The following is a 22,860-nucleotide window of genomic DNA, read 5'->3' on the forward strand; positions in this document are numbered from 1 at the left end:
ACTCACCTCCCCATTTTTTATTCATTTTTGCAGATGAATCGCTCTGACTATAGGGGAGGTGACAATCATACGGACTCCGAATCATCCGCCCCGCAAACAATCGAGACTCCCTTGAATAGCGATTCCTCACCAGGCTCGTCTATTGGTTACACTCCAGAGGATCGTCTTTGCCGCTTCAAGCAGATCCTCCCTCGCTCAGCCTTATATCTTCTTCACGAGGAACAATTTCTTCGACAGGCTTCTCAGTCGACGATGAGGGTGAAGCAATCTAACAGGCTCCCTCAGGAACACGATCCGCAGGTTGCCCGCAGAGCAGTACAGAAGGTGGTAAAGCGCAATCAAACCTGCACTACCACAGCTTCAAGAAAGCCTTTTCTGAAATTTGCTACTGCGATCCTGGATTTGGCTGTTCAGAAGCCACGTGATGAGGGAGAAGAAGAACCCTCCTGGTTCGTTGCCGAAGCCTCAAAACTTAATCCCGCTCTATTCCAGAAACACATTGAAGCTTTAGGCTTGAGTGGGGCAAACATGACGTGTCCGGGCTCGCATCAAAGAGCCAAAAGGCCCGGTGGAAGGTACTGTGCCTGGTCCAGGTACCATGTACAAGCTGGAGCAACACTCCCGCTGCACATCTATTTCCGGTCCGTAGCAGACTACTTCAACATCTCCCCATTTCAGATCACGCCGAATGGGATACAGGCACTCTCTGCGCTGTATATTCTTTATTTTCTGAATGGTTGGGACGAGCCCACCCCTCATGAGGTGCATTACCTGTTTGATCTTCGGACCAACCCTTCTCATAACAACTCAGGTTTCTTCCATTTCTATCACAGGCATAGGGGGGTTACATATCTCAATGGCATCTCCCATAAGTCAAACGCCGGGAAATATCATAAGGAATACTTCCTCACATTGGATATTGAGGCCAACAACTTGGCTTTTACGCGCTCGGGTCCGTTCGAGCGACCATTGCCCACTGAAGGGATGTTTAGGCGGGCCAAGAAATTGGCTAACATGAGTCTTAAAGAGAAGGATGTAAAAAAGTTGGTCACGTTGGACCTTCTCCAGATGGTGAGTCTGGTGCCATGTGAGCAGGATCTGGTGGTGGAAAGTACCACCGGGGAGAACGACACGCCTGGTCAGTCTACCGAGGGCACAGAGCAAATGACTGATCGGCATTCTCCTGGGCCTTCTCCGCTTTCCCGTAGACCTGGCGACTTAGTCATTAGAGAGCCTGATCCTCAGCGTAGATCTACTATTCCCGCTCAACCTGGGAAAGGAAAAGCTATCCAGGTTGAAGGGGAACTTAGCTCATCCTTGGACGACGAGGATGAGTTCCTTGATCAGATCTTCAACGCAGGTAACACATGCTTAGTGAAAATAGGCATATTTTTTATAATTGGTAATTAGAGAGCATCACAATTGTAGTATACACTTGCATATGTTTCATTATGTTTATTTCTCTAACAATCTTGTTTTTTCATCCTTGGCAGATTCAGACATGTTCAGAGATTGCGTTGCTTCAAAGAGGAAAACTGGTGATGGAAGTGGCTCTACGCCTCCACAGAAGATTCAGAAGGTAGTACCGCCAAGTCAAGGGAGGCAACCTGGGGGACCAACTACACTTCCGCCATTGACCCCCTCTTCCCTTCCTCCTTCTGCGAGCCTAACTCCTACTCACCAGGGTAGTTCGAGTGAGCTTTTTCGTGCTGTTAGCGACCTGGGCAAGGGGCTTCTTGAGGATATTGGCCGTGATGCATCGACGCTTCAAAGCCTAGACTCCTACCCTCGACTTAGTGTCGAAGTTGTCTTGAAGAGAGGACTCGCTCAATTGATGAAGGTAAGCATTTTTCCTCGAGATACTTTGTTATTAGTATTTTTACTTGTATTAACTTTTTGTCTTTCATGCAGTCACTTGTCACCATTGGTCATGCTCAGCTTCGAGCCGTAGATTACAAGGAGCTGATCAAGGTGCAGGACGATCAACTGGTGGAGGCCAGGTCCAAGCTGGAGCAAGCAGAGAGAACTATAGCTGAACGGGACGAGTCTCTCAAAAAGCAGGCTCAAAACAATGCTTCCTTGACAACTCAATTGGAGAAGCAATCCCTTGATATTAAAGAGTTAGTTCGAGACAATGAGAGGTTGATTAGCGAGAACGAAGAGCTGAAGCAAGAAAAAGAGCTTGACTTGATTCGCTTTGAGGATGCCAGTTTTGACTGCTTCTATAAGGTCTGGAAGCTGAACAAGCCTCTTAATCTTGATTGTTTCCCCAAGGAGGCCCAAGCAGAGGATCTTGCCAGATGTGAAGCAAGAGCCGCTGAAGAAGCCGCTAACCCTCCTGCACTCGCCCCAACGTGCTCTGCTATATCATTTCGAGCGAGAGGAGCATCTGATGCAGAGGAGGGAGTCGATCAACCCTCTAGAGGAGCTCGCCTGTGACTCCCTCTCGTAGTTCATCACAGTCTACTTTACTTTGTATTTTGTTGCTCGAACTAGTGAGCTATTTTGACATTTAGCACTTTACTCTTTCCTTGTTGACAATTTCAAACTTCTAAGTTTTTATTGTGCATAGCAAAGTTTTTGGATGCCTTTAATTTTACATGAGAATTTAGTTTTTTAACTTAGAAATTTTTACCATTCCATAAGTTCACACCAAATATACTTCCTCATGCTCTTATTGCTCTAACTTTTTATGAGCGTAAATGTCTTATTACACGAATATCAGTTTTTAACTTAGAATTTGAAAAATTCTAAGTTACTTAAGCTTTGTAAAACAAGTTAGCTTAAGTCAGCCCAAAAACAAACATATTTAGCGTAAATGTCTTGTTACACGAATATCAGTTTTTAACTTAGAATTTGAAAAATTCTAAGTTACTTAAGCTTTGTAAAACAAGTTAGCTTAAGTCAGCCCAAAAACAAACATATTTGCTCGTGCTCTTATTGCCTGTGTTGAAATACATACCAGTATACCCTATGTGCCCCCCAAGTGATTGAGGGTGGATAAATCCTTGATCACTTACTACTTGATCGGATTTGTTCGAGTAGTTACTACTCGTGAAACACATGAAATACACGAAAATATATCAGTAGTTGACCACTACATAAATATTATCTAAACGTTGGTCCTCCATATTATGATACCGACCAGTTGAACACTGTCCAGTACATTAGTTTTTAAAAGACCTGTTTTGTTTAAATTATTATGACAGTTGAACACTGCCCAACAAAAATAATCAACACATATGCAAAGTTTGTAGCAAGGTACGACCACAATGCGTGTGGTCTCTTTTATTACTCGTAATAATAAATGACAAAACGTGTCTAACAACGAGTTCCAAACAAAATAACATTGTTCAAAATAATGTGACTGGGTAGCAAATAACCAGTTCACAAACAAAAAACTTAAATAACAAGTTAAGCACTTGATACAAAGCTACTACTCTGCAAGTAGTATTTATTGATAATATTTTCTCAAGTGCTCGCCATTCCAGTAGTTTCTGATTAGCTCCCCATTCAATCGAGCAAGCTTGTAAGTGCCGGGCGGTAAGACCTGTTCAATTTGATATGGTCCTTCCCAGTTCGGTCCTAGCACACCGGCTGCTGGGTCTCTAACAAACACCTTCCTTAGGACTAAATCTCCAACCTGGAACTTTCGATCTCGCACTCTGGAATTGAAGTAGCGTGCCACTTTTTGTTGATGAGCTGCTACTCTGAGGCTTGCCTCCTCTCTTCTCTCTTCGAGGAAGTCCAATGATTCTGTCAACAACTGATGGTTCTCCTCTTGGTTGTAGACGGTCCTTCTATGAGAGGGTGGATCTATCTCCACAGGTAACATGGCTTCATACCCATATGCTAAAGAGAATGGGGTATGGCCAGTTGCCGTCCGAGCGGTAGTCCTATACGACCAAAGGACTTCTGGTAACTCATCTGCCCAAGCACCCTTAGCTTGTTCCAGGCGCTTCTTCAAAGTGTCCTTCAATGTTTTGTTCACTGCTTCAACCTGCCCATTGGCCTGAGGATGGGCCACCGAGGAGAAACTTTTGGTGATGCCATGCCGAGTGCAAAAATCGGTAAATATGTCGCTGTCAAACTGGGTGCCATTGTCAGACACTATCTTTTTAGGTAGACCATAGCGACATATTATATTTTTAACAACAAAGTCCAACACTTTCTTCGATGTAATCGTGGCTAATGGTTCGGCCTCAGTCCATTTAGTAAAATAATCTACTGCAACCACAGCGAATTGCACTCCTCCCTTTCCTTTGGGTAACTTCCCGATCAAATCAATGCCCCATACTGCAAAAGGCCACGGACTTTGCATTTGCTTCAAAAGATTTGGTGGTGCTCTGGGTACCTTAGAAAATCTTTGGCACTTGTCACACCTTTTCACATATTCCATAGAGTCTTCGTTCATAGTAGGCCAGAAAAATCCTTGCCTCAAGATCTTTTTAGATAGACTCTGCCCCCCAGCATGATCTCCACAAAACCCCTCATGCACTTCAGCTAATAAGCTCTTTGACTGGTCGGGGGTTATGCATCTGAGGAGAGGTAAGGAGTATCCTCTCCTATATAACACTCCACCCACCATGGTGTACCTAGCAGCTTGCCTCATAACTTTTCTTGCTTCATTACGACCATCTGGGAGCGTCCCATGTTCAAGGTAAGCAATGATGGGAGTCATCCAGGTGTCGACTATCGTAATCGGCATGGCCTCTTTTCTATCAATACTTGGCTCTGCCAAGTACTCTACTGGAACTATATTCAGTGTTTCGGCATCTTTCGCACTTGCAAGCTTTGCCAGAGCATCAGCATTGGAATTCTGCTCCCTTGGTACTAGCTTAATGGTATACTCCTCGAACTGGGCTAGTAAATCTTTAGTTTTGTTTAAGTATGCCACCATGCGTAGGCCCCTCGCCTGGTATTCCCCTAATACTTGATAAACCACCAATTGGGAATCACTGTTTATCTCCACCGACCGGGCACGTACATCTCTAGCCAGTCGCAAGCCTGCTAAGAGGGCCTCATACTCTGCTTCGTTATTAGAAGCATTGAATCCGAACCTCAGTGCACAATGAATTCGGTGCTTCTCTGGTGTGACTAGTATAATCCCAGCTCCTGAATGGTGCTCGTTCGACGATCCATCAACGAAAAGTTGCCAAGCAGGAACTTCTTCTTTTAACCCAGTAACACTCTCCTGTTGGTTAGGGACCTCAACGATTCCGGTACACTCAGCGATGAAATCCGCCAAGGCTTGACCCTTAATAGCAGTCCTTGGTTGGTACTTGATTTCAAACTGGCCTAGCTCGACCGCCCATTTAAGTAGCCGACCAGACGACTCTGGTTTTTGCAAAACTTGGCGAAGAGGCTGGTCAGTGAGGACCTTGATGGGGTGTGCTTGGAAATACGGCCTCAACTTTCGTGATGCAAGTACCAAGCAGTAAGCCAACTTCTCAATCATGGGGTATCGGGACTCTGCTCCTATCAAACGCTTGCTAACGTAATACACTGGGTGCTGCACTTTATCCTCCTCACGTACTAAAGCAGCGCTAACAGCGTGTTCCGTGACTGCTAGATATACAAGTAGGTCCTCTCCATCAACTGGTTTAGAAAGAACAGGAGGTTGAGCCAAATGTTCCTTTATCGCCTGGAAAGCTTGTTCACACTCTGCGGTCCACTCGAACTTCTTGCCTCCTTTAAGCAGGTTAAAAAACGGGACGCACTTGTCCGTTGATTTTGAGACGAACCTGCTTAGAGCCGCAATCCGCCCAGTCAAGCTTTGCACCTCCTTTATTCTTGTGGGAGACTTCATCTCTATGAGAGCCTTGATCTTTTCAGGGTTTGCCTCTATTCCTCGGGAGTTGACAATAAACCCAAGGAATTTCCCAGAACCCACTCCAAACGAACATTTGAGGGGGTTTAATTTCATGTTATACTTCCTCAAGATTGCAAAGCAATCCTCTAAGTCTCCCACGTGCCCCCCAGCTTCTTTCGACTTCACCAGCATATCATCTACGTATACCTCCATGCTTTTGCCGATTAAGTCACGAAACATGCCATTCACCAGGCGCTGGTAGGTAGCTCCTGCATTCTTTAACCCGAAGGGCATCACTCTATAGCAATAGAGCCCTATATCCGTTCGGAAGCTGGTATGTTCTTCATCAGGAGGATGCATGCTGATTTGGTTGTATCCCGAATATGCGTCCATGAAGGACAAGGTCTCGTGACCAGAGGTTGCATCCACCAACTGGTCTATTCTCGGTAAAGGGAAACAATCCTTCGGGCATGCTTTGTTTAGATCAGTAAAATCTACACAAGTCCTCCATTTTCCATTGGGTTTAGGCACCAAGACTGGGTTTGAAACCCAAGCTGGGTAGTATGCCTCTCTAATAAACTTGGGGGGCAAATGTTATACCCAAAAATTGGAGAATGCATCCTAGGAGGCTAAGGAGAATGCATCTAGGAGAGTGCCTCCTAGGAGAGCTAAGGGGAGTGGTCCTAGGAGACTCCAAGGAGGATGTGGTCCTAGGAGACCCCAAGGAGGGTGTGGTCCTAGGAGACCCCAAGGGTGTGTAGGAGGCAAGCCTCCCAAGGTTTTCTAAGTGTTGGCTCGAACGTGTCCAAGGTAAATAGCTAAGGAGGAGGAGTCTCATGCAAGAGAATGGAGACTTAGACTTTCATAAGGAAAGTCTATACAATGTTCGATCGGACATGTTTGGGAGATGCTAAAGAAGGTTGCCTCAATGTTGTCCAAGGTGAGGTTCTCTCAATATTGTCCAAGGTGAGGTTCCCTCAATATTGTCCAAGGTGAGGTTCCCTCAATATTGTCCAAGGTGAGGTTCCCTCAATATTGTCCAAGGTGAGGTTCCCTCAATATTGTCCAAGGTGAGGTTCCCTCAATATTGTCCAAGGTGAGGTTCCCTCAATATTGTCCAAGGTGAGGTTCCCTCAATATTGTCCAAGGTGAGGTTCCCTCAATATTGTCCAAGGTGAGGTTCCCTCAATATTGTCCAAGGTGAGGTTCCCTCAATATTGTCCAAGGTGAGGTTCCCTCAATGTTGTTCAAGGTGAGGTGCCAAGGAAGTTGCCTCGGACCACCTTGGTCCGAGGAGAAGCTAAGGAGATTGGTTCAAGGAGGGACATGGCATGCTGGAGGAGAGTACATGTTCGAGGAGAACCATGCACGTTCAGCCCACCCAAAGCATGTCCTACCACCATGCATATCCTACCACCATGCATGTTTAACCAGCACTTGCATGGGTAGTGAGTAGGAGGTGGACCAACTAGCTAGAGGAGACTAAGTCAGATACAACTTCAACAACATGCGCGGGAATCTCTCATTCTTCCCACAAATAGGGAGTTTGTTACATTTTGAATGTTGAATGTTTATTTGTAATATAAATATAATAAATATAGTAAAATATCCCTATTATAAGGGGATATCAGTTGAGGATCCCATCTCTATAAATAGAGAGCTGATGGGATGAGAAGAGGACCCCTTCTGCTTATTCTTTCTAGAGAGATAAAATTGGGTCTGTCTATTCTAGAGAGAGAAAGTGCTGAAATTAGAGAGAATTCTTGTATTTTCACAATTTATACTGAAGAAACTCAGTTGGCATAGTCCATCTGATCTTGAGTATAGATTTATAAATCACAACTCTAAGTGGATTAGGCTATTACCGACAATCGGGGCTGAACCACTATAAAAATTCTGTGTTATTTACTTTTCTTGTTTATACCGTCTGTGTCGTTTACATTCTCTTGAAGGTTCGTCGTATTTGACGTTCTCACGTCGTTGGCTAAAAACGCAGTCAACACAAAGGATTTCAAGAAGCAGTTCAGAGCCATGATGGGGGTGAGACCTGAGGAATCAACTCTGACTAGCGTTCGGCAGCAGCCAGGCGAAACGTTGAAGAGCTACCTTACGAGGTTTAATTTGGAAGTTGCCCGAGCTCGAAATGTTGATGACAGCGGTCATCTAATGGTTGTCCAAGCTGGAGTAATGCCAGGAAGTCCTCTTTGGGACGATATGCAGAGAAAACCGGTGATGTCCTTAATCGAGTTTAATAAGCGAGTTCAGAGGTTTGTCAATGTAGAGGAGGCGAGGTCGACACTGAATATGACCTCTCAGCCCGTAACTACAACGATAAACGTAAACTCTGCCTCAACCTCGGCGGACCCACCAGCCTCAAAGCCTACTGCAAAAAACCCTTCCAAAAGAAAGAAGAACGAAGGGAGTAACCCCGAGGCCGAAGGGGGAAAGAAGAAGAAAGTGGAAAGATATTTCTCCGTGTACAAAGTGTACACCAAGCTCAATGAATCTCGAGAGAATATATACCTGGCTAATGAAAACCAGGCCCCTTTCAGGCGTCCAGACCCCATGAGAAATCAAAAGTCCAAGAGGGACTCCAGCAAGTACTGTCGTTTTCACCGAGACACCGGGCACACTACTGATGAGTGCCGTTAGTTGAAGGACGAGATCGAAGGATTGATCTCGAGAGGTTATTTCAGACAGTATGTCAATAATCAAAATAACAATCAGGCGTCTACAAGCCAAAGGGCAGCTGCGCCACAACCTGCCTAAAACAACAATTCCCGAGCCAGGGAAGAAGATAGGCCCCCTCCAATTGATGGAGAAGACGTGATAACCATCTCGGGTGGGCTTCATCTTGCAGGAATGGGCAGGAATGCCCAAAAACGATATGTGAACGAGCTGAAAACTGGGGACGGGTCTCCTTATGAACCCAAACCTAGAGCTCCAAAATGCCAGAAGGTTGAATCTCAACCGATAACCTTTACCGAGGACGACGCGTCCCATGTTCAGTTACCCCACAATGACCCATTGGTCATCATTCTCTAGCTCGCGAATAAGAGAGTTCACCAAGTTCCATTGATAATGGGAGCTCCGTGAATATCCTCTATAAGGCCACCCTAGAAAAGATGGGACTCACCCTTCGAGACCTAAAAGCGTGTGCAACAACTTTGTACGGTTTTTCAGGAGAGGGGATTGCCTATATGGGGTCCATCGAACTCCCAGTAACCTTGGGAGACTACCCGGTCTCGGCAACCAAGATGATGGAGTTTGTGGTAGTAGACCTGCCATCAGCCTACAACGTGCTGCTCGGGAGACCCGCCCTAGTAGGGCTGGGGGCAGTCTCGTTTGCAAGGCATCTGGCCTACAAGTTCCCGACTTCTAGTGGCATCGGGACACTGAAGGGAGATCAGTTAGCCAGAAGGGAATTCTATAGCATTTCCATAAGAGGAAAGAAACAGGCGAGCGAACAAGCACTCGTCATTATCCGGAATAAGGAAGGGACCGTCTTGGAGATAGACGAAGAGATCGACCTAAGAGTGGAGGAAAGAGCTGACCTTGAGCCATTAGAAGAGCTCGAGAATGTCAGGCTCGAAGATTCAGATCCGTCGAGAACGGTAAAGGTCGGGAAACATCTGCGCAAAGAAACTAAATAGCAATTAATTTGCTTTCTGAAAAAAAACCAGGATGTCTTCGCGTGGTCACATTCGAACATGGTGGGAATAAGTCCAAATATTACCAGCCACGTGTTAAATATCGATAAAAGCTTCCCACCGAAGCAACCAAAGCGAAGACAGTTGGACGACGATAGAAAGAAGGCACTGAAAGAGGAAGTCGACAGGTTAAAAGCCAACCGGTTCATTAGGGATGCTTTTTACCCCGATTGGGTAGCCAATCCGGTATTGGTCCCGAAGCCTAATGGGACGTGGCAAACCTGCATTGACTATTCAGATCTCAATAAGGCCTGTCCAAATGACTGCTTTCCCTTACCACGGATTAATCCGCTCGTGGATGCCACGGAAGGGCATGGACTGATGTCATTCATGGATGCCTATTATGGATATAACCAGATTGCCATGCATGCCCTTGACTAAGAACATACGAGCTTCATAACGGACAAAGGACTATATTGTTATAACGCCATGCCATTCGAGCTCAAAAATGCTGGGGCCACATACCAGCGACTCGTAAACATGATGTTTTCGGAACAAATAGGGAACAACATGGAAGTTTATGTTGATGACATATTAGTCAAGTCTCAACTTAACGATAACCATGTTGATGATCTCGAAGAGTGCTTTGCTGTGCTCCGGAAATATAACATGAAGCTAAACCCTCAGAAATGCTCCTTTGGGGTATCATCAGGAAAATTCCTAGGTTTCATTGTAAACGCTCGAGGAATAGAACCTAACCCGGACAAGATCCAGGCCCTGATCGATATGCCCTCACCTCGAAAGCACAAATATGTCCAGAGTTTGACCGGCAGAATGGCGGCACTAAGTAGGTTTATCTCGAAATCTACAGATCGCTGTCTTCCGTTTTTCAACCTGTTGAGGGGAGGCAAGAAATTCGAATGGACGGAAGAATGCGAGTTGGCCTTCCAAGAGTTTTAAAAACACCTTGCAGAACCCTTTATCTTATCAAAACCTATTACGGGAGAAGTGCTATATTTATATCTTGCCACTACCGAGCACGCCATAAGTGCAGTGCTCGTGCGAGAGGAAGAAAAGGTGCAGAGGCCCGTGTATTACGTCAGTAAAAGGTTACTGGGGGCAGAGTCGAGATACCCCTTGATGGAAAAGCTAGCTCTCAGATTAATTCATTCATCTCGGAAACTTCGACCCTACTTTCAAGCGCACCCTATCCATGTACTAACTAATCAACCACTAAGACAAGTCTTGTCTAAGCCAGAAGCTTCAGGTCGACTTCTTAAATGGGCGGTTGAACTCGGGCAATTCGAGATCACCTACCATCCAAGGACGACCGTTAGGGCACAAGCCTTGGTAGACTTTATAGTGGAATGTACTGGCATGACCAACGATGAAGTTATAACCCCGGCCCACGAGCTGTGGAAACTTTACGTTGATGGGTCATCTAATGAAAATGGATCAGGGGCAGGAGTCATTTTGATCACTCCCGCAGGAAGCAGATTTCATTTTGCCTTAAGATTCGACTTCAACGCATCAAATAATGAGGCCGAATACGAGGCTTTACTGGCGGGACTTCGTATAGCCAAGGAGCTCAATGCTAAAGCAAGACATTGTTACAACGACTCCCAACTAGTAGTTAACCAAATTTTGGGAGAATACCAGGCTCGTGGCATGAAAATGACAGCTTACTTAGAAAAGGCAAAGTCAGCGTTAAAACATTTCGAGTTTTACACAATCGAACAGGTCCCCCGAGAACAAAACTCGAATGCAGATGCCTTAGCTCGGCTCGCTACTTCCATCGAGAATGATGAGCTCAACGTTGTGTCAATTGAACATCTCTCGGCACCTAGTATTAACGAGCCAGAGCAGGAAGACGTATGTATGATTGATTCCGAGCCTACCTGGATGACTCCGATAGTCGAATATCTCGAGACCGGCGTCCTTCAGAAAGATCGGAACCAGGCTCGAAAATTGATGTATCAAGTCCCCCGTTACACCATTATGGATGGAAGGCTGTATAGAAGGGGATATTCCATGCCATTACTTCGGTGTGTGACTCCAGAAGCCAAGAAAATCATTGAAGAAATTCACGAAGGGTTCTGTGGAGACCATACTGGGGGGCATAGCCTGTCCAAGAAAATCATACGCCAAGGTTATTTCTGGCCTACCATCAAGTCAGATTCTTTCGAGTACATAAAGAAATGTGATAAGTGCCAACGATTCGCCACGATTCCTCAAGCTCCACCATCCGAGCTGACCATGATGACCTCCCCATGGCCATTTGCGGTATGGGGAATCGACCTCATAGGCTCTCTCCCAACTGGCAAGGGCGGAATAAAGTATGCTGTAGTCGCCGTAGACTACTTCACGAAGTGGACGGAAGCAAAACCGTTAGCAACTATAACCTCCAAAAAAGTCCTTGACTTTGTAGTGAAGAACATCATATGTCGATATGGGATGCCGAGGAAAATTGTATCCGACAACGGAACCCAGTTCGATAGCGATCTGTTCACCAACTTTTGCGAAAAAAATGGAATAATAAAGAGTTTTTCGTCAGTAGCTCATCCCTAGGCGAATGGCCAGGTCGAAGCTGTAAACAAAACTCTCAAGAGTTCGTTGAAGAAAAAGTTGGAAGAAGCAAAGGGACGATGGCCCGAAGAATTGCCCCAGGTCCTATGGGGATATAGGACTACGACCCGAACATCGACGGGGCATACCCCATTCTCTCTGGCGTACGGTTACGAGGCTATGTTGCCAGTTGAGGTCGAAATTCCTACAATTCGAGCCCACGCTTATGACCAATCCTCAAACCACACTCAGCTCGAAGAAACCCTAGACCTGATAGAAGAAAGAAGGAACGAAGCTCGGCTAAGAAATGCTGCATACCAACAGCGAGCTACTAGGTACTTTAACAAGAGGGTTCGGGATCGAAAATTCGGTGTGGGAGATTTGGTACTAAGGCGTGTATTTTTGGCAACGCGAGATCCAACAGCTGGTGTGCTCGGGCCAAATTGGGAAGGACCCTACTAGATAGAGTCAGTCATCCGACCCGGTGTTTAGAGGTTGGCGAGATTGGATGGGAGCCTAGTACCGCGAGCATGGAATGGCGAACACCTACGACCTTACTATCAATAGTGTAGGAATGGTGTTGCCTGTAACCATGCTTGTTTATTTGTACTGTTTTGTCTACTTTTGGATTTTGTCAAATAAAGATTTATTTCGTCTAATATGGTTTATTTTTGCAATCTCTCTTAATCTAATAACCTATGGTCACATTCATAGGATATTAAGGGGGCATCATTGGTATATGTAAATACCTCCAGCTTGAAAAATAAAGTAACATATACGAAATACATACAAGTGTTTGGATATAACCAAATGCGCGAGCTTAGATAGTTTGGACGTGACCAAATTATCAAAAGATAAAAGTGTTTGGATATAACCAAATGTGCGAGCTTAGATAGTTGGGACGTAACCAAATTATCAAAAGATAAAAATGTTTGGATGTAACCAAATATACGAACTAGATTAAAAATATAAGTGTATGGATTACAAACCAAACACGACCTTAATAGGTTTGGAGCAAACCAGCTAAAACTAATTGACGGTAAGTTGGAACATAAACCCACTTCGAGTTAAGTCGAGATCGAGGCTGGAATATCTTATAAAACAATAGTTTCGAACTCATAACCTCGAAGAGATAACCGAGGATGAGAAAAAGTAACTAAAAAATAAGATATAACTAAACTGTTTGCATTACACACCATACAAGTACTTTCGGGTTCATGGTTAAAGTAATATCCGACCTTGACAAATAACGAGATCGTAAGCGGATAATTCGAGCAAACTGTGCATGAATGCATTGAACCTCGAGCCTAAATCCAAACTATGTTTGTGAGAATAAACAAGCATACACGATTCTTTAATATAAAATGTGCAAAATATTTCGAACAAAGAAATGTAAAGCATATATATTAAAAGAAAACCAAAAATAAAAAGAATTTGTATCAGCCCTACGGGCATAAATTAAAACAATTACAACAATAAAGGGACACAACCCCGAAGTGAAATTTATGAAGGAGCAGTCTCCTTAGCCTTCTCAGCACCAGCAACACTAGACTCTCCAGGGCGAATAGCATGACTATCCTTCCGAGCAGCCTCCTCCGCATCAAGCCGAGCTTGCCATTTAGCCACAAATCCTTCCTCGAAAGAGCCCAGGAAGCTGGTATCGAGGTCGGCGTTGCTAGCCCAGATCCTGTACATGGCTTGATCAACTACCTTGTCCTTCTTCTCCTTGTACTCGGCAAGGAGGCGAGCCTTTTCATTCTCGATTATCTTGAAGGTGGCAGCCTTCTCCTCCTCAAGCTTGGCATTAGCCTTCTCCAGCTTCGCAAGCCGAGCATTCGCCTTTTCAAGCTCTGCCTTCGAATCCTTAAGCTCATCAACCATCTTAAGCTGAAGATTCCTCGACTCTTGGGCCAAAGACATGCTCGAGTGCACCTCATTAGTCAGCTTATAATTAAGATGATCTGAGACAACAAGAGCCTGAAACACAAAGAGATTGAGATAGAACATAAGCCAACGCACATAAGCAATTAAAAGTAAGTTGCGAAAATTACCGCAGCAGTAAGTTCAATACTCTTATCATAAAGAGTGTTGCAGTCTCGAGCCTTATTCACGAACTCCCAGTGCTCAGCGTCGAATCTCGTAAGGCTCTGACCCACCCGAGAGAGGATATCTGAGCCAATTACAGCTCCGTGAGTCCCAGCGGCACTATCAAGCACGAATTCATCAACATGAGGTCGGGCCGACGGCAGGAGTGACTTGGAAGTTGAGGGTTTTTTCGGGGGTGGGCCGAGTGCTGAAGGAATTGTAGCCGGAGGAAGCGCGGCAGATGCGGCCAAGATGGATGCATCGACCTGGGTAGTCGGGTCCTCGGCAGTGCTCGCAGTAGTTAGAGCTGGTGGAGTCTTCTCAGTGCGCTTGAGGATTTTGGACGGTCGTTTCGACCTCCGCGAGCCTCGCGGGCGCTTACTCCTTTGAGCCCCCTCGCCACTGGCTAGCACGGCGTCAAGGTCGGAGTCCTTGTCACCTGCATGATAGCAATTAAAATTTAACATGACACTAACAGACAAAGAATAAAAAAGACAAGTGGAGAAAACCTAACTGGAACTCTCCCCCGAGCTTGAGCTCGGCGACCAAGAAATTCCCCCATCTTCAGAAGAGGCGGGGGGAGTACCTTCCCTATAGGTGGACGTCAACCTCGAAAGATCCCTATAGTCGTTGGTCCCATATTGGACGGCTATTCCATTCCATACCTCGTTCAGGCTATACATGGTGTCGTATTTCCCAAGCCAGCTATCGAACCTATGAACCCGTTCATCTACCCATGTCCATACATAAAAATGATCTCTATTGTCCTTGCACAACACTAACCTATCAAGTTTGTGTTTTAATAGGGAGGGGGACCACATTTTCGAGCTTAGGATGACTGTACCTTGATCATCCGAGCCCGAGCTCGAGGCTTCATCGTTGGCCTCGTTCCCTGATTGCGGGCTCCTTCGGCGAACTGGAGGCGGGGGCCTCACCTCTCTCCTTGGGGGGAGGATGCCTGTTGGCAAAGGCACGAGCTCCCAGTGGTCATATTTTTTATTGGACCAATCCGAGGTGGACTGGCCATTTCCCAAGAGCCCGCAAGCTCGGAGCTTACCTTCATGCAAAAGGTATGAGAGGGATCTCCTGCCATAAGGGAGTTAGAGCAGAGTCTCTCTATGCTCCTTCATCTCGTCAGTAGGAGTAGGACAATGGTAGTTGGTTGGAAAATAAAATACATTTCAACTAAGTACGGGCCTATAGACAAAAGTCCGAGCACAGAAAAGAAGAAGGTTGGGATACTTACGAATCCGTCTGAACGAGTAGTATTGAGACGGAGCTAGGCCATCTGTCCAGAAGAAGGCCTTCTTGAAGTCAGGAGGATGGTTAGGAAGATCCTCAAACATCTTTTTCTCCTTGGGGTAGCTCGAGAGATAATAGAAGCCATCTCCTCCCCGAGCTTGGGAGGGATTGCTTTTCAAACAGAAAAGATACAAGATCTCCTCTGGCGGTGGTCCTTCCCACTTCAGCTCGTGGTATAATGACCTCAGGGCAGACAGAACCCTGTAAGAATTGGTGTTGAGTTGGAAAGGGGCCAACCCAACAAAGTCTGTGAAGTCTTTGAAGAAAGACTTCAATGGCAGTACCGCTCCTGCCTTCATATGCTCCTGGCTCCAAGCCGCGTATCTTAGCTTGTTGTCAGGATTTCCATCTCCTAGAGCGCGACAGCTTCGCTCGTGGGAGGTCGGGGCTCGGCACCTTAACGAGCCTGATAGTCCTATGCCATGAAAGGCCAGGATATTGGTTATCTGGCTTAGCAACGTAACCGAGCTACAATCGTGTTCGGCCTCGAAAAATTCCCTCCTCGGCTGTGAGGTAGAGGGCTCCCCCATCAGTGAAAATTGCAGGTCACATAGTTTGAAGGCAGCTGTCACTCTAAGGTTAGGGTCGAGGGGAATTGGTCTAGGCTCGGTGTCAGGGTCTGGATGAAGGGAGACCCTTAGTTTCTTTCTTTTTCCTTCCTCGATCTCTTCTATCTGACGTCGGAAGTGATCTCGGGTGTCCTCTTGCTCACACCTTAGCTCGTGTTCACGGATTAGACGCTGGTTCCGGTCAAACAACGAATCCGGGCTCGGAGGTTTTGGCAGGTACGGGACGGCAAGCAACGACCCCCACCGTCTTTCCAGATTCTGTGACATCTAGCAAGAAAGAAAAAATGGTGAGGGCCATGCAAGCAAGGAATTAAGAATAACGAGCTTGGTGAAACAAGCTCGAAAATGCTTGGGTACGAGATGAGTTCGATCCTGAGGACCTGATTAGTGTCACGATGTGTATTTCACGAAAGAGGGAAGGAATGGGATTTGATTTTTGAAAATCCCAAAATATCAGGGAAAAAAGGTGGCGGTTATTCAAAAATGGTATTTTTGAGTATCATGCATTCTTTAAAACCAAGATTTTGTACCCAATATCTTGGTGTGCAAGATATGTCTTCCAAAATTTGAAAACCAAGAAAAAAGAGACCATGTTTGGGTCTTTCTACATATAAACTGGATTTAGAACCAGTAATGGGAGAACCTAAACCTAATATCTATCGATCAAAGCGTCCTAGTACATCAAAGTAAAAAATGAACCAGTGCATTCCCAGAAGCTAAAGAACAGCAAAGCCAGAACTGATAAAAAAAAAATCAGATACTTACGTAATAAAGATGGCGATTGCAGAGAAATAGTTGATTGAAGAAGAGGCTGCAGGTATAATCTCACGGTCTCGAACAAGCTGACGGTCCTTTGCTTCTTTGGCTGGGAAAACATGCAAAAGCAAAAAGCTTTCTGGGATGGCCTCTGGTTTTTTCTCTCTGATAAACGTAAAAGTAAGAGGAAGAAGATGACTGGAGTCTTATATATATAGACTATCGGAAGTGGTAAAAAAGGAATTAATCTGAGGCATTGGCCAGAATCCTTATCAAATCTGACGGCCAGGGATAAATGACAAGATGGTGCCGAAAAGGTGGCAGGCGAACGATCGTGGGCAGATTTCCAAGGTATTCGAGTACCTTGAATGAGCAATACCCAATTGACGCGTGTCCATACTCGAGTGTGTGTGATGGTGCGGTTCCCGAAGAAAGTAGTTCAAAAGTTTCCTTCTCATAGGATTCGAACAAATACTTTTGAGGGGGCAAAATGTTACACCCAGATTTCGAGCCTTGAGAGTTGTGATCTCGAAAGCTGGATTCGTCAGGTGTGAGCTCGTAATATCTAGAATACATGTTAGCAACCTAGGCGCCGAATATTCATAGTTGGTGGCAACCTCGAAGATGGGTAACCTCGAAGTCCTTATAAGCTCAAAAGACAGAACATCGGAAGGCGTCCATTTTCGGGTGACCTCGGATCAAGAAGTCCGAGCTTGACATGAGTGTGAGCTCGAAACAAAGTGGTCTCGGTGATATTTTCCTAACTCCGAGCTGATTTGGGGGAAAATAATATAACTCGTAAGTTACTCAGAGGCTTAGACTGGCATGATGCAGATGATGCTAATTGCTGATCTCAGACAGCTTAATTGGTCACTTGAAGAGACGCAGTCTACATTTATTGTTGTAACTCCCCTACAATAAAGGGATATTTACTAGTCGGTTACACGCCCCCTGGTCTTCAGGGGACGTTTCCTTGTATATAGGAGTTACAGGCTTTAAAGCCATTAAATTTATTAATATACAGAATAACTTCTCAAAATGTGTGGGATAGTATTCTGAGATCTTCTCTATAAATAGAGAAGTCATATACCTTTGTAAGGGACCGAAATTTTGTGATCTTGGGAGAAACTCTGGAGAATTCATCCATGAAGGGTTTCCAGAAATTTTCTAAGTTCTAATAACAAAGACTCGTGGACTAGGCAGAGTTAACTGCTGAACCATGTAAAAAAATCTCCTTGTTTTATCGTGTTTTTCTAGCCATAATTCTTTACTGTTTACGTGCTCTATATTTTAAGTTAACGAAAAACGGCGTTAACAGCACTATTTTGATCTATTCAACCAAACACAGGGCTCGATCGAGTATTTCAGAAAAATATAGTGGTCAAACTGATATTTTCTCTATTATGATATAATCACTTATTGGAAATGAAAATTTAAAAGGATTCACATAAAGACAAACTATAAGGATCCTTTAATCAAGACATTTGAAATTTTGAAAGATGAATCATGTTATAATCTTCTAAAGATGAACTTAAACAATTTAGTGATTTCTTTCTTCTCTCCTTGTCACAAATTGAGCATTATTCACACTCCAAGCCTTGAGGTTAAAGATTTTAACACTCTTTGTTCTATAGTTGAATGCATATAAATGGGTTGCTTTATTAATTGCCAATTTTGGATAAACTCTTGCAGTAATACAACTTCTCCCTTCTCCTCCAAAACTCTCAACAATTGAATGATCAATCTGCACCAATACAAAAATCCCATATTTTAAATATTGAAGTGCTTATAAAGTAAATTATGATTCCTCTTAAAAGGCTTGTAATTTTGCTTAAGTCAAGTAAAATATTTGACTCATATTTTGACCCATATATATTTATGTTATTTATAAGTGAAATTATGACATACCAAGGTTCTTAATGTTATTTTCTCTAGACGAGGATCCAAATCTAAGAAGGCACCATATGTGGTTTTGTTAAGCCCATCTCTTAATGAAGACCTGCTCAAATTCATGTCATAAGTTTCATACTCAAAATCCTCAAAAATAACAAAGTAAATGATGAGCAAAATATAAGTACCTGCTTTGGTCACTACTCATTACAACTTTATACTCATTGTCATTGATTTTGAATATGCGAAAGAAGATTGAAGTTTGTTCTGATAAGTCTTCAGAAGCCAAAACCTTCAAACCAAAGGGTCCAAATATGCCTTTTACACTTGCATTTTTCTCATCACAAAGCACTTGAGGATCCACCCAACTTGGATCCATTGGCTCAGCCTCCCTTAGTTCATCTACATCGATTTGAAATGACACTTCCACATCCGCCTTACATGAAAGTAAAATAATTATTTAAAAATATGAAATAAAATATCATTAAGGACGAGCACCAACACAAATTGTGTGACCTTGTTTTAATTAGCCGAGAAGATGAAAAAGTTGTCAATATCTATCAGCTTTTTCAGCTTGCCGACCAATTTAAAAATGTCACATCAACCCGTACAAGCCCATAACTCAGAGAGTAAAAGTTAAATAGTTTACCTGTGAAGGTGTGATACCGGAAATTTCAAAGATGGAGCCAAAATAAAGTTCCTTGTTTTGGACACTAACTTCTTCACCTCTTAGTTTTTCAATCTCTTCTATTGGCCATTGTACTAATCGCTTCCCAGATTTACTAAGAACAATAATTCTAGGAAATGACTAAACACATTTATATATAATCAAGATTAACTATATATATATATAAAAGTGTTGCTATTTGACACTTTAAGATGTCCACACCACATGAGGTGACACTCTATAATTGGTTAACGATATCTCATAATACTTATTAAATTCAAATGTGTGGGACCTGATATTGGAATGTACCAATATCGATATGTCACCTTCTTGTGGTGTTGGACACCAATAGTGCCCCTTAGCATTTCTCTATATAAAAGATTAAAATTCATAAGCAAGACATTAATGAATACATAATAATTACCATGAGCCCAGACCAGTCTTTTTTGATATCATCAGCTCTACTCTCAGACTCCATGATCCAACCCCATATTACTCTCCTCTTTTTTTCAGGGTCATAAAACGATTTCGAAGCATAAAATTTCCCATAATCTATTCTGAAATTAAAGTCACTACTCTCAGCTTTGAACTCTTCTTTCTCAGGAGAATATTGTCCAAGTACATAACATTCACGATCGTTGTGTTGGAAGCTCACTTTCAGAGTACACTTCTTCTTATACTGATCTTTATTCGAGTAACGATTGTCACCATCTGAGCCGTTGATTCCCACGGGAAAAAAATCAACACACTCCAACACTAACTCATTATTCTCTAATAACAACCCAAATGGAGTCTTGGTCGAGCGAGTCCAGTGCTTGAAGTCACTACTCGTGTACAGAAGAGGAACCCATTTTCTAGTAACCATCTTGGCTCCGATTGCTGTTCGCCACATGTTGTCAGGGCCCAACCAAGCGGTTGTTGGGTCTCTGAACTCTGTTGGGTCAATTTCGTTTGGGGTCATGTGATTGAGGGAAGATTTGGTCCATTCCCTGAGAAAAGGGTCTGAGAGATTTACAGGTGTGGCCAAGTTTTGGACTTGGTGGTTTCTATAGTCTTTTCCGGTGTATAAAATGGCTAACTTGTCATCTTGAAGGAGTGTGGTGGAACCAGAGAAGCAACCATTGATGTCGAGCTCTGGATTAGTAGGGCTCAAGGCTATATCGACATGATCCCAGTCGATGATATTGAATGTGCCCATGCTATATTACCCCAAATTGGACCTCGTGGATTGTATTGATAGAACAAGTGGTATACTCCCTTGTAGTACATTGGTCCTGTATTTTATCAATCAAAGTTCCCAACTTTAGAACAAAGTGCTTGTTTGATTTTTCGAAAAGAATTTCAAAATAGAAAGGTCATTTTATGCAAAGTACATCATCATACACGGGATGCAACCAGACCCACGTTAAGGTATCTAACAACACATGGGATGGTAATTTATGATTCAAATGTGTGAAACCTGATATTGGATTACACCAATAGTGATATACAACCTCTTTATGGTGTTGGGCACCAGTGGTGCCCTTAGAAATTCTCAAAGTTAGAAAGAGCCAAAATGAAAAAAAAAATAGGAGGGCCAAAATAGTATTTTTAAAAGAATTGCTAAGGGGAAAACTTGAAAACCCGCACAATCCGCCTGACCTGCAACCCGGAAACCTGCTTTTTGGTCAAACTTGTAAATTTCTGGTCGAATTAGACCTGAGCCCGAGTATGTTCGGGTCAGGTTTGGGTGTGGTAAATACACATACACGGGTTCGAGTTACACCCGAACCTGAATAAATAATTTTTTTTTAATTTTAATGCAAATTTGATGACAAAAAAACCCTAACCCCCTACTCTTTCAAAAAAATTTACCAAGACCCAATTTGTAAAAAATTAATTGAACTTAACTAACAATAAAATTTAAAAAAAAACATGTGAAAAGTAAAAAAAATTAAAAAAGTGTCAAAAAATTGGTATTTACCAAGGCCCATTTTTGGCCCAAAACCCATTTTCAGCCCAATCCTACTTGAAACCCGACCCCACTTGACCCGACCAAACCCAAAACCCGAAATTATCCAAAAAACCAAAAAATTCAGAGTGGGTTCGGTACCCTATTTTCCAACCCGAAGCCCGCAAAACCTAAACCCGATGCACCCGAAACCCGACCTGTGTGCACCCCAGTGCCCAACACCACAATGAGGTGCATACCACTATTGGTGCAATCTTATATCAGGTCCCGCACATTTGAATCTAATAAATATTATGGGATATCGCTAACCAACTATAGTGTATCACCTCATGTAGTGTTGGGTACCTTAATGTGTTAAATAACAATACTCAAAACAAAAATATTAATGATATGTGGATCAAAATTATGCAACATCAATAGATTCCATCTTAAATAAATCTGATCGATTGTGTGTAATATTTTGGTACATATTATGAGTGCGGAAATTATAACTCGAAAAACTAAAGACATTGACTTGTGTAAAGTGAGAAAAAGATACATAGTAAAAGCATAGAGAATAGATTTATCTTATATTGATGAAATTTGTCTAGTTTAGTTAGAAGAGCATAACTGCAATTCCCATAATAATATTAAATAATTAAAATTTATTAAAGCTCCCTCATAGTACATCAACAAAAAAACTAAACTTTCCCATATAGAATTCAGATGGGTTAGTTTTTGTTATGTTAGTCATATTAAGACTTTGTTAGTTTGTTTCCATCTTGTATTTTTGTAAGCAAAAAATTTAATGAGAAAAATATTTTAATAATAGATTTTTCATACTATTTTCTTTTCACAAATCTAAAAACAAAATATACAAATGTTTCAACTATATATAAGCAAATTCACATGAAAATCTAAATTGGCATTGAACTGTGTAAAAAGCTACATAGAAAAAGTATAGAGTTGAGTAAACATACCATTAGGATCTGAATATATTGAGATTATGAGCTAACCCAAATCATGAAAAGAACAAAAATTAAAAAAAAAAGTCAATCATAAGAAAGTAAAAGATCTCTATAATTAATCATCCAAATATGACAATAATAATAATAATAATAATAATAATAATAATAATAATAATAATAATTAATGAGAAGAAAATCAAACCGTTCATCCAGTTGTTTGGGGGTTGAAAATGATAGCCCATCTCAGCCATCATCAATTCCAACTCCCATCTCAGCCATCTCTCTTCTATAAAAATGATTAAGCTTTGATTATTAGAACCAAACTTTCTTCTTCATTATATATATATATTTATATGTGTATATATATATTTATATAAGCACCAACCATGACTTTAGCCATTTGATCCAAACTATGGTCTTAAAATATTATTATTATTATTGTCTTAGAGCACTTTCGTTTCAATGTATATATTTAGAAATGAAGAAATTTATAGTCGTACCTTGTTTATTTTATTATATATTTTTGTCACATATTATTTAAATCTCTAATGGATCGGTCACTATTACCAATCGAATGTAGTATTAAAAAAAGGGGGAAATAAGGACAAAAATATTCAATATTTAAGGTTTTTCATTTTTTTGTATTTTTATCAGATAAGTGCTAAT

General features: G+C 42.7%; 1 protein-coding gene and 1 pseudogene across 1 annotated transcript; one reads left to right on the plus strand and one right to left on the minus strand.

Moving 5' to 3' along the window:
• The first annotated feature begins 1,014 nt into the window (after positions 1–1,014).
• LOC133804410 (uncharacterized) lies at positions 1,015–2,439 on the plus strand. Its single transcript, XM_062242580.1, has 3 exons — positions 1,015–1,293; positions 1,568–1,840; positions 1,912–2,439. Exons 1-3 carry the CDS (start codon positions 1,015–1,017, stop codon positions 2,437–2,439), a joined length of 1,080 nt encoding a protein of 359 aa, XP_062098564.1.
• A 15,840-nt stretch (positions 2,440–18,279) lies between these two features.
• Positions 18,280–22,445, minus strand: LOC133804415 (beta-fructofuranosidase, insoluble isoenzyme CWINV1-like; annotated as a pseudogene).
• Positions 22,446–22,860: the final 415 nt, after the last annotated feature.

This window comes from Humulus lupulus, chromosome X (genome assembly GCF_963169125.1).
Source record: "Humulus lupulus chromosome X, drHumLupu1.1, whole genome shotgun sequence".
NCBI classification, from domain to species: Eukaryota; Viridiplantae; Streptophyta; class Magnoliopsida; order Rosales; family Cannabaceae; genus Humulus; species Humulus lupulus.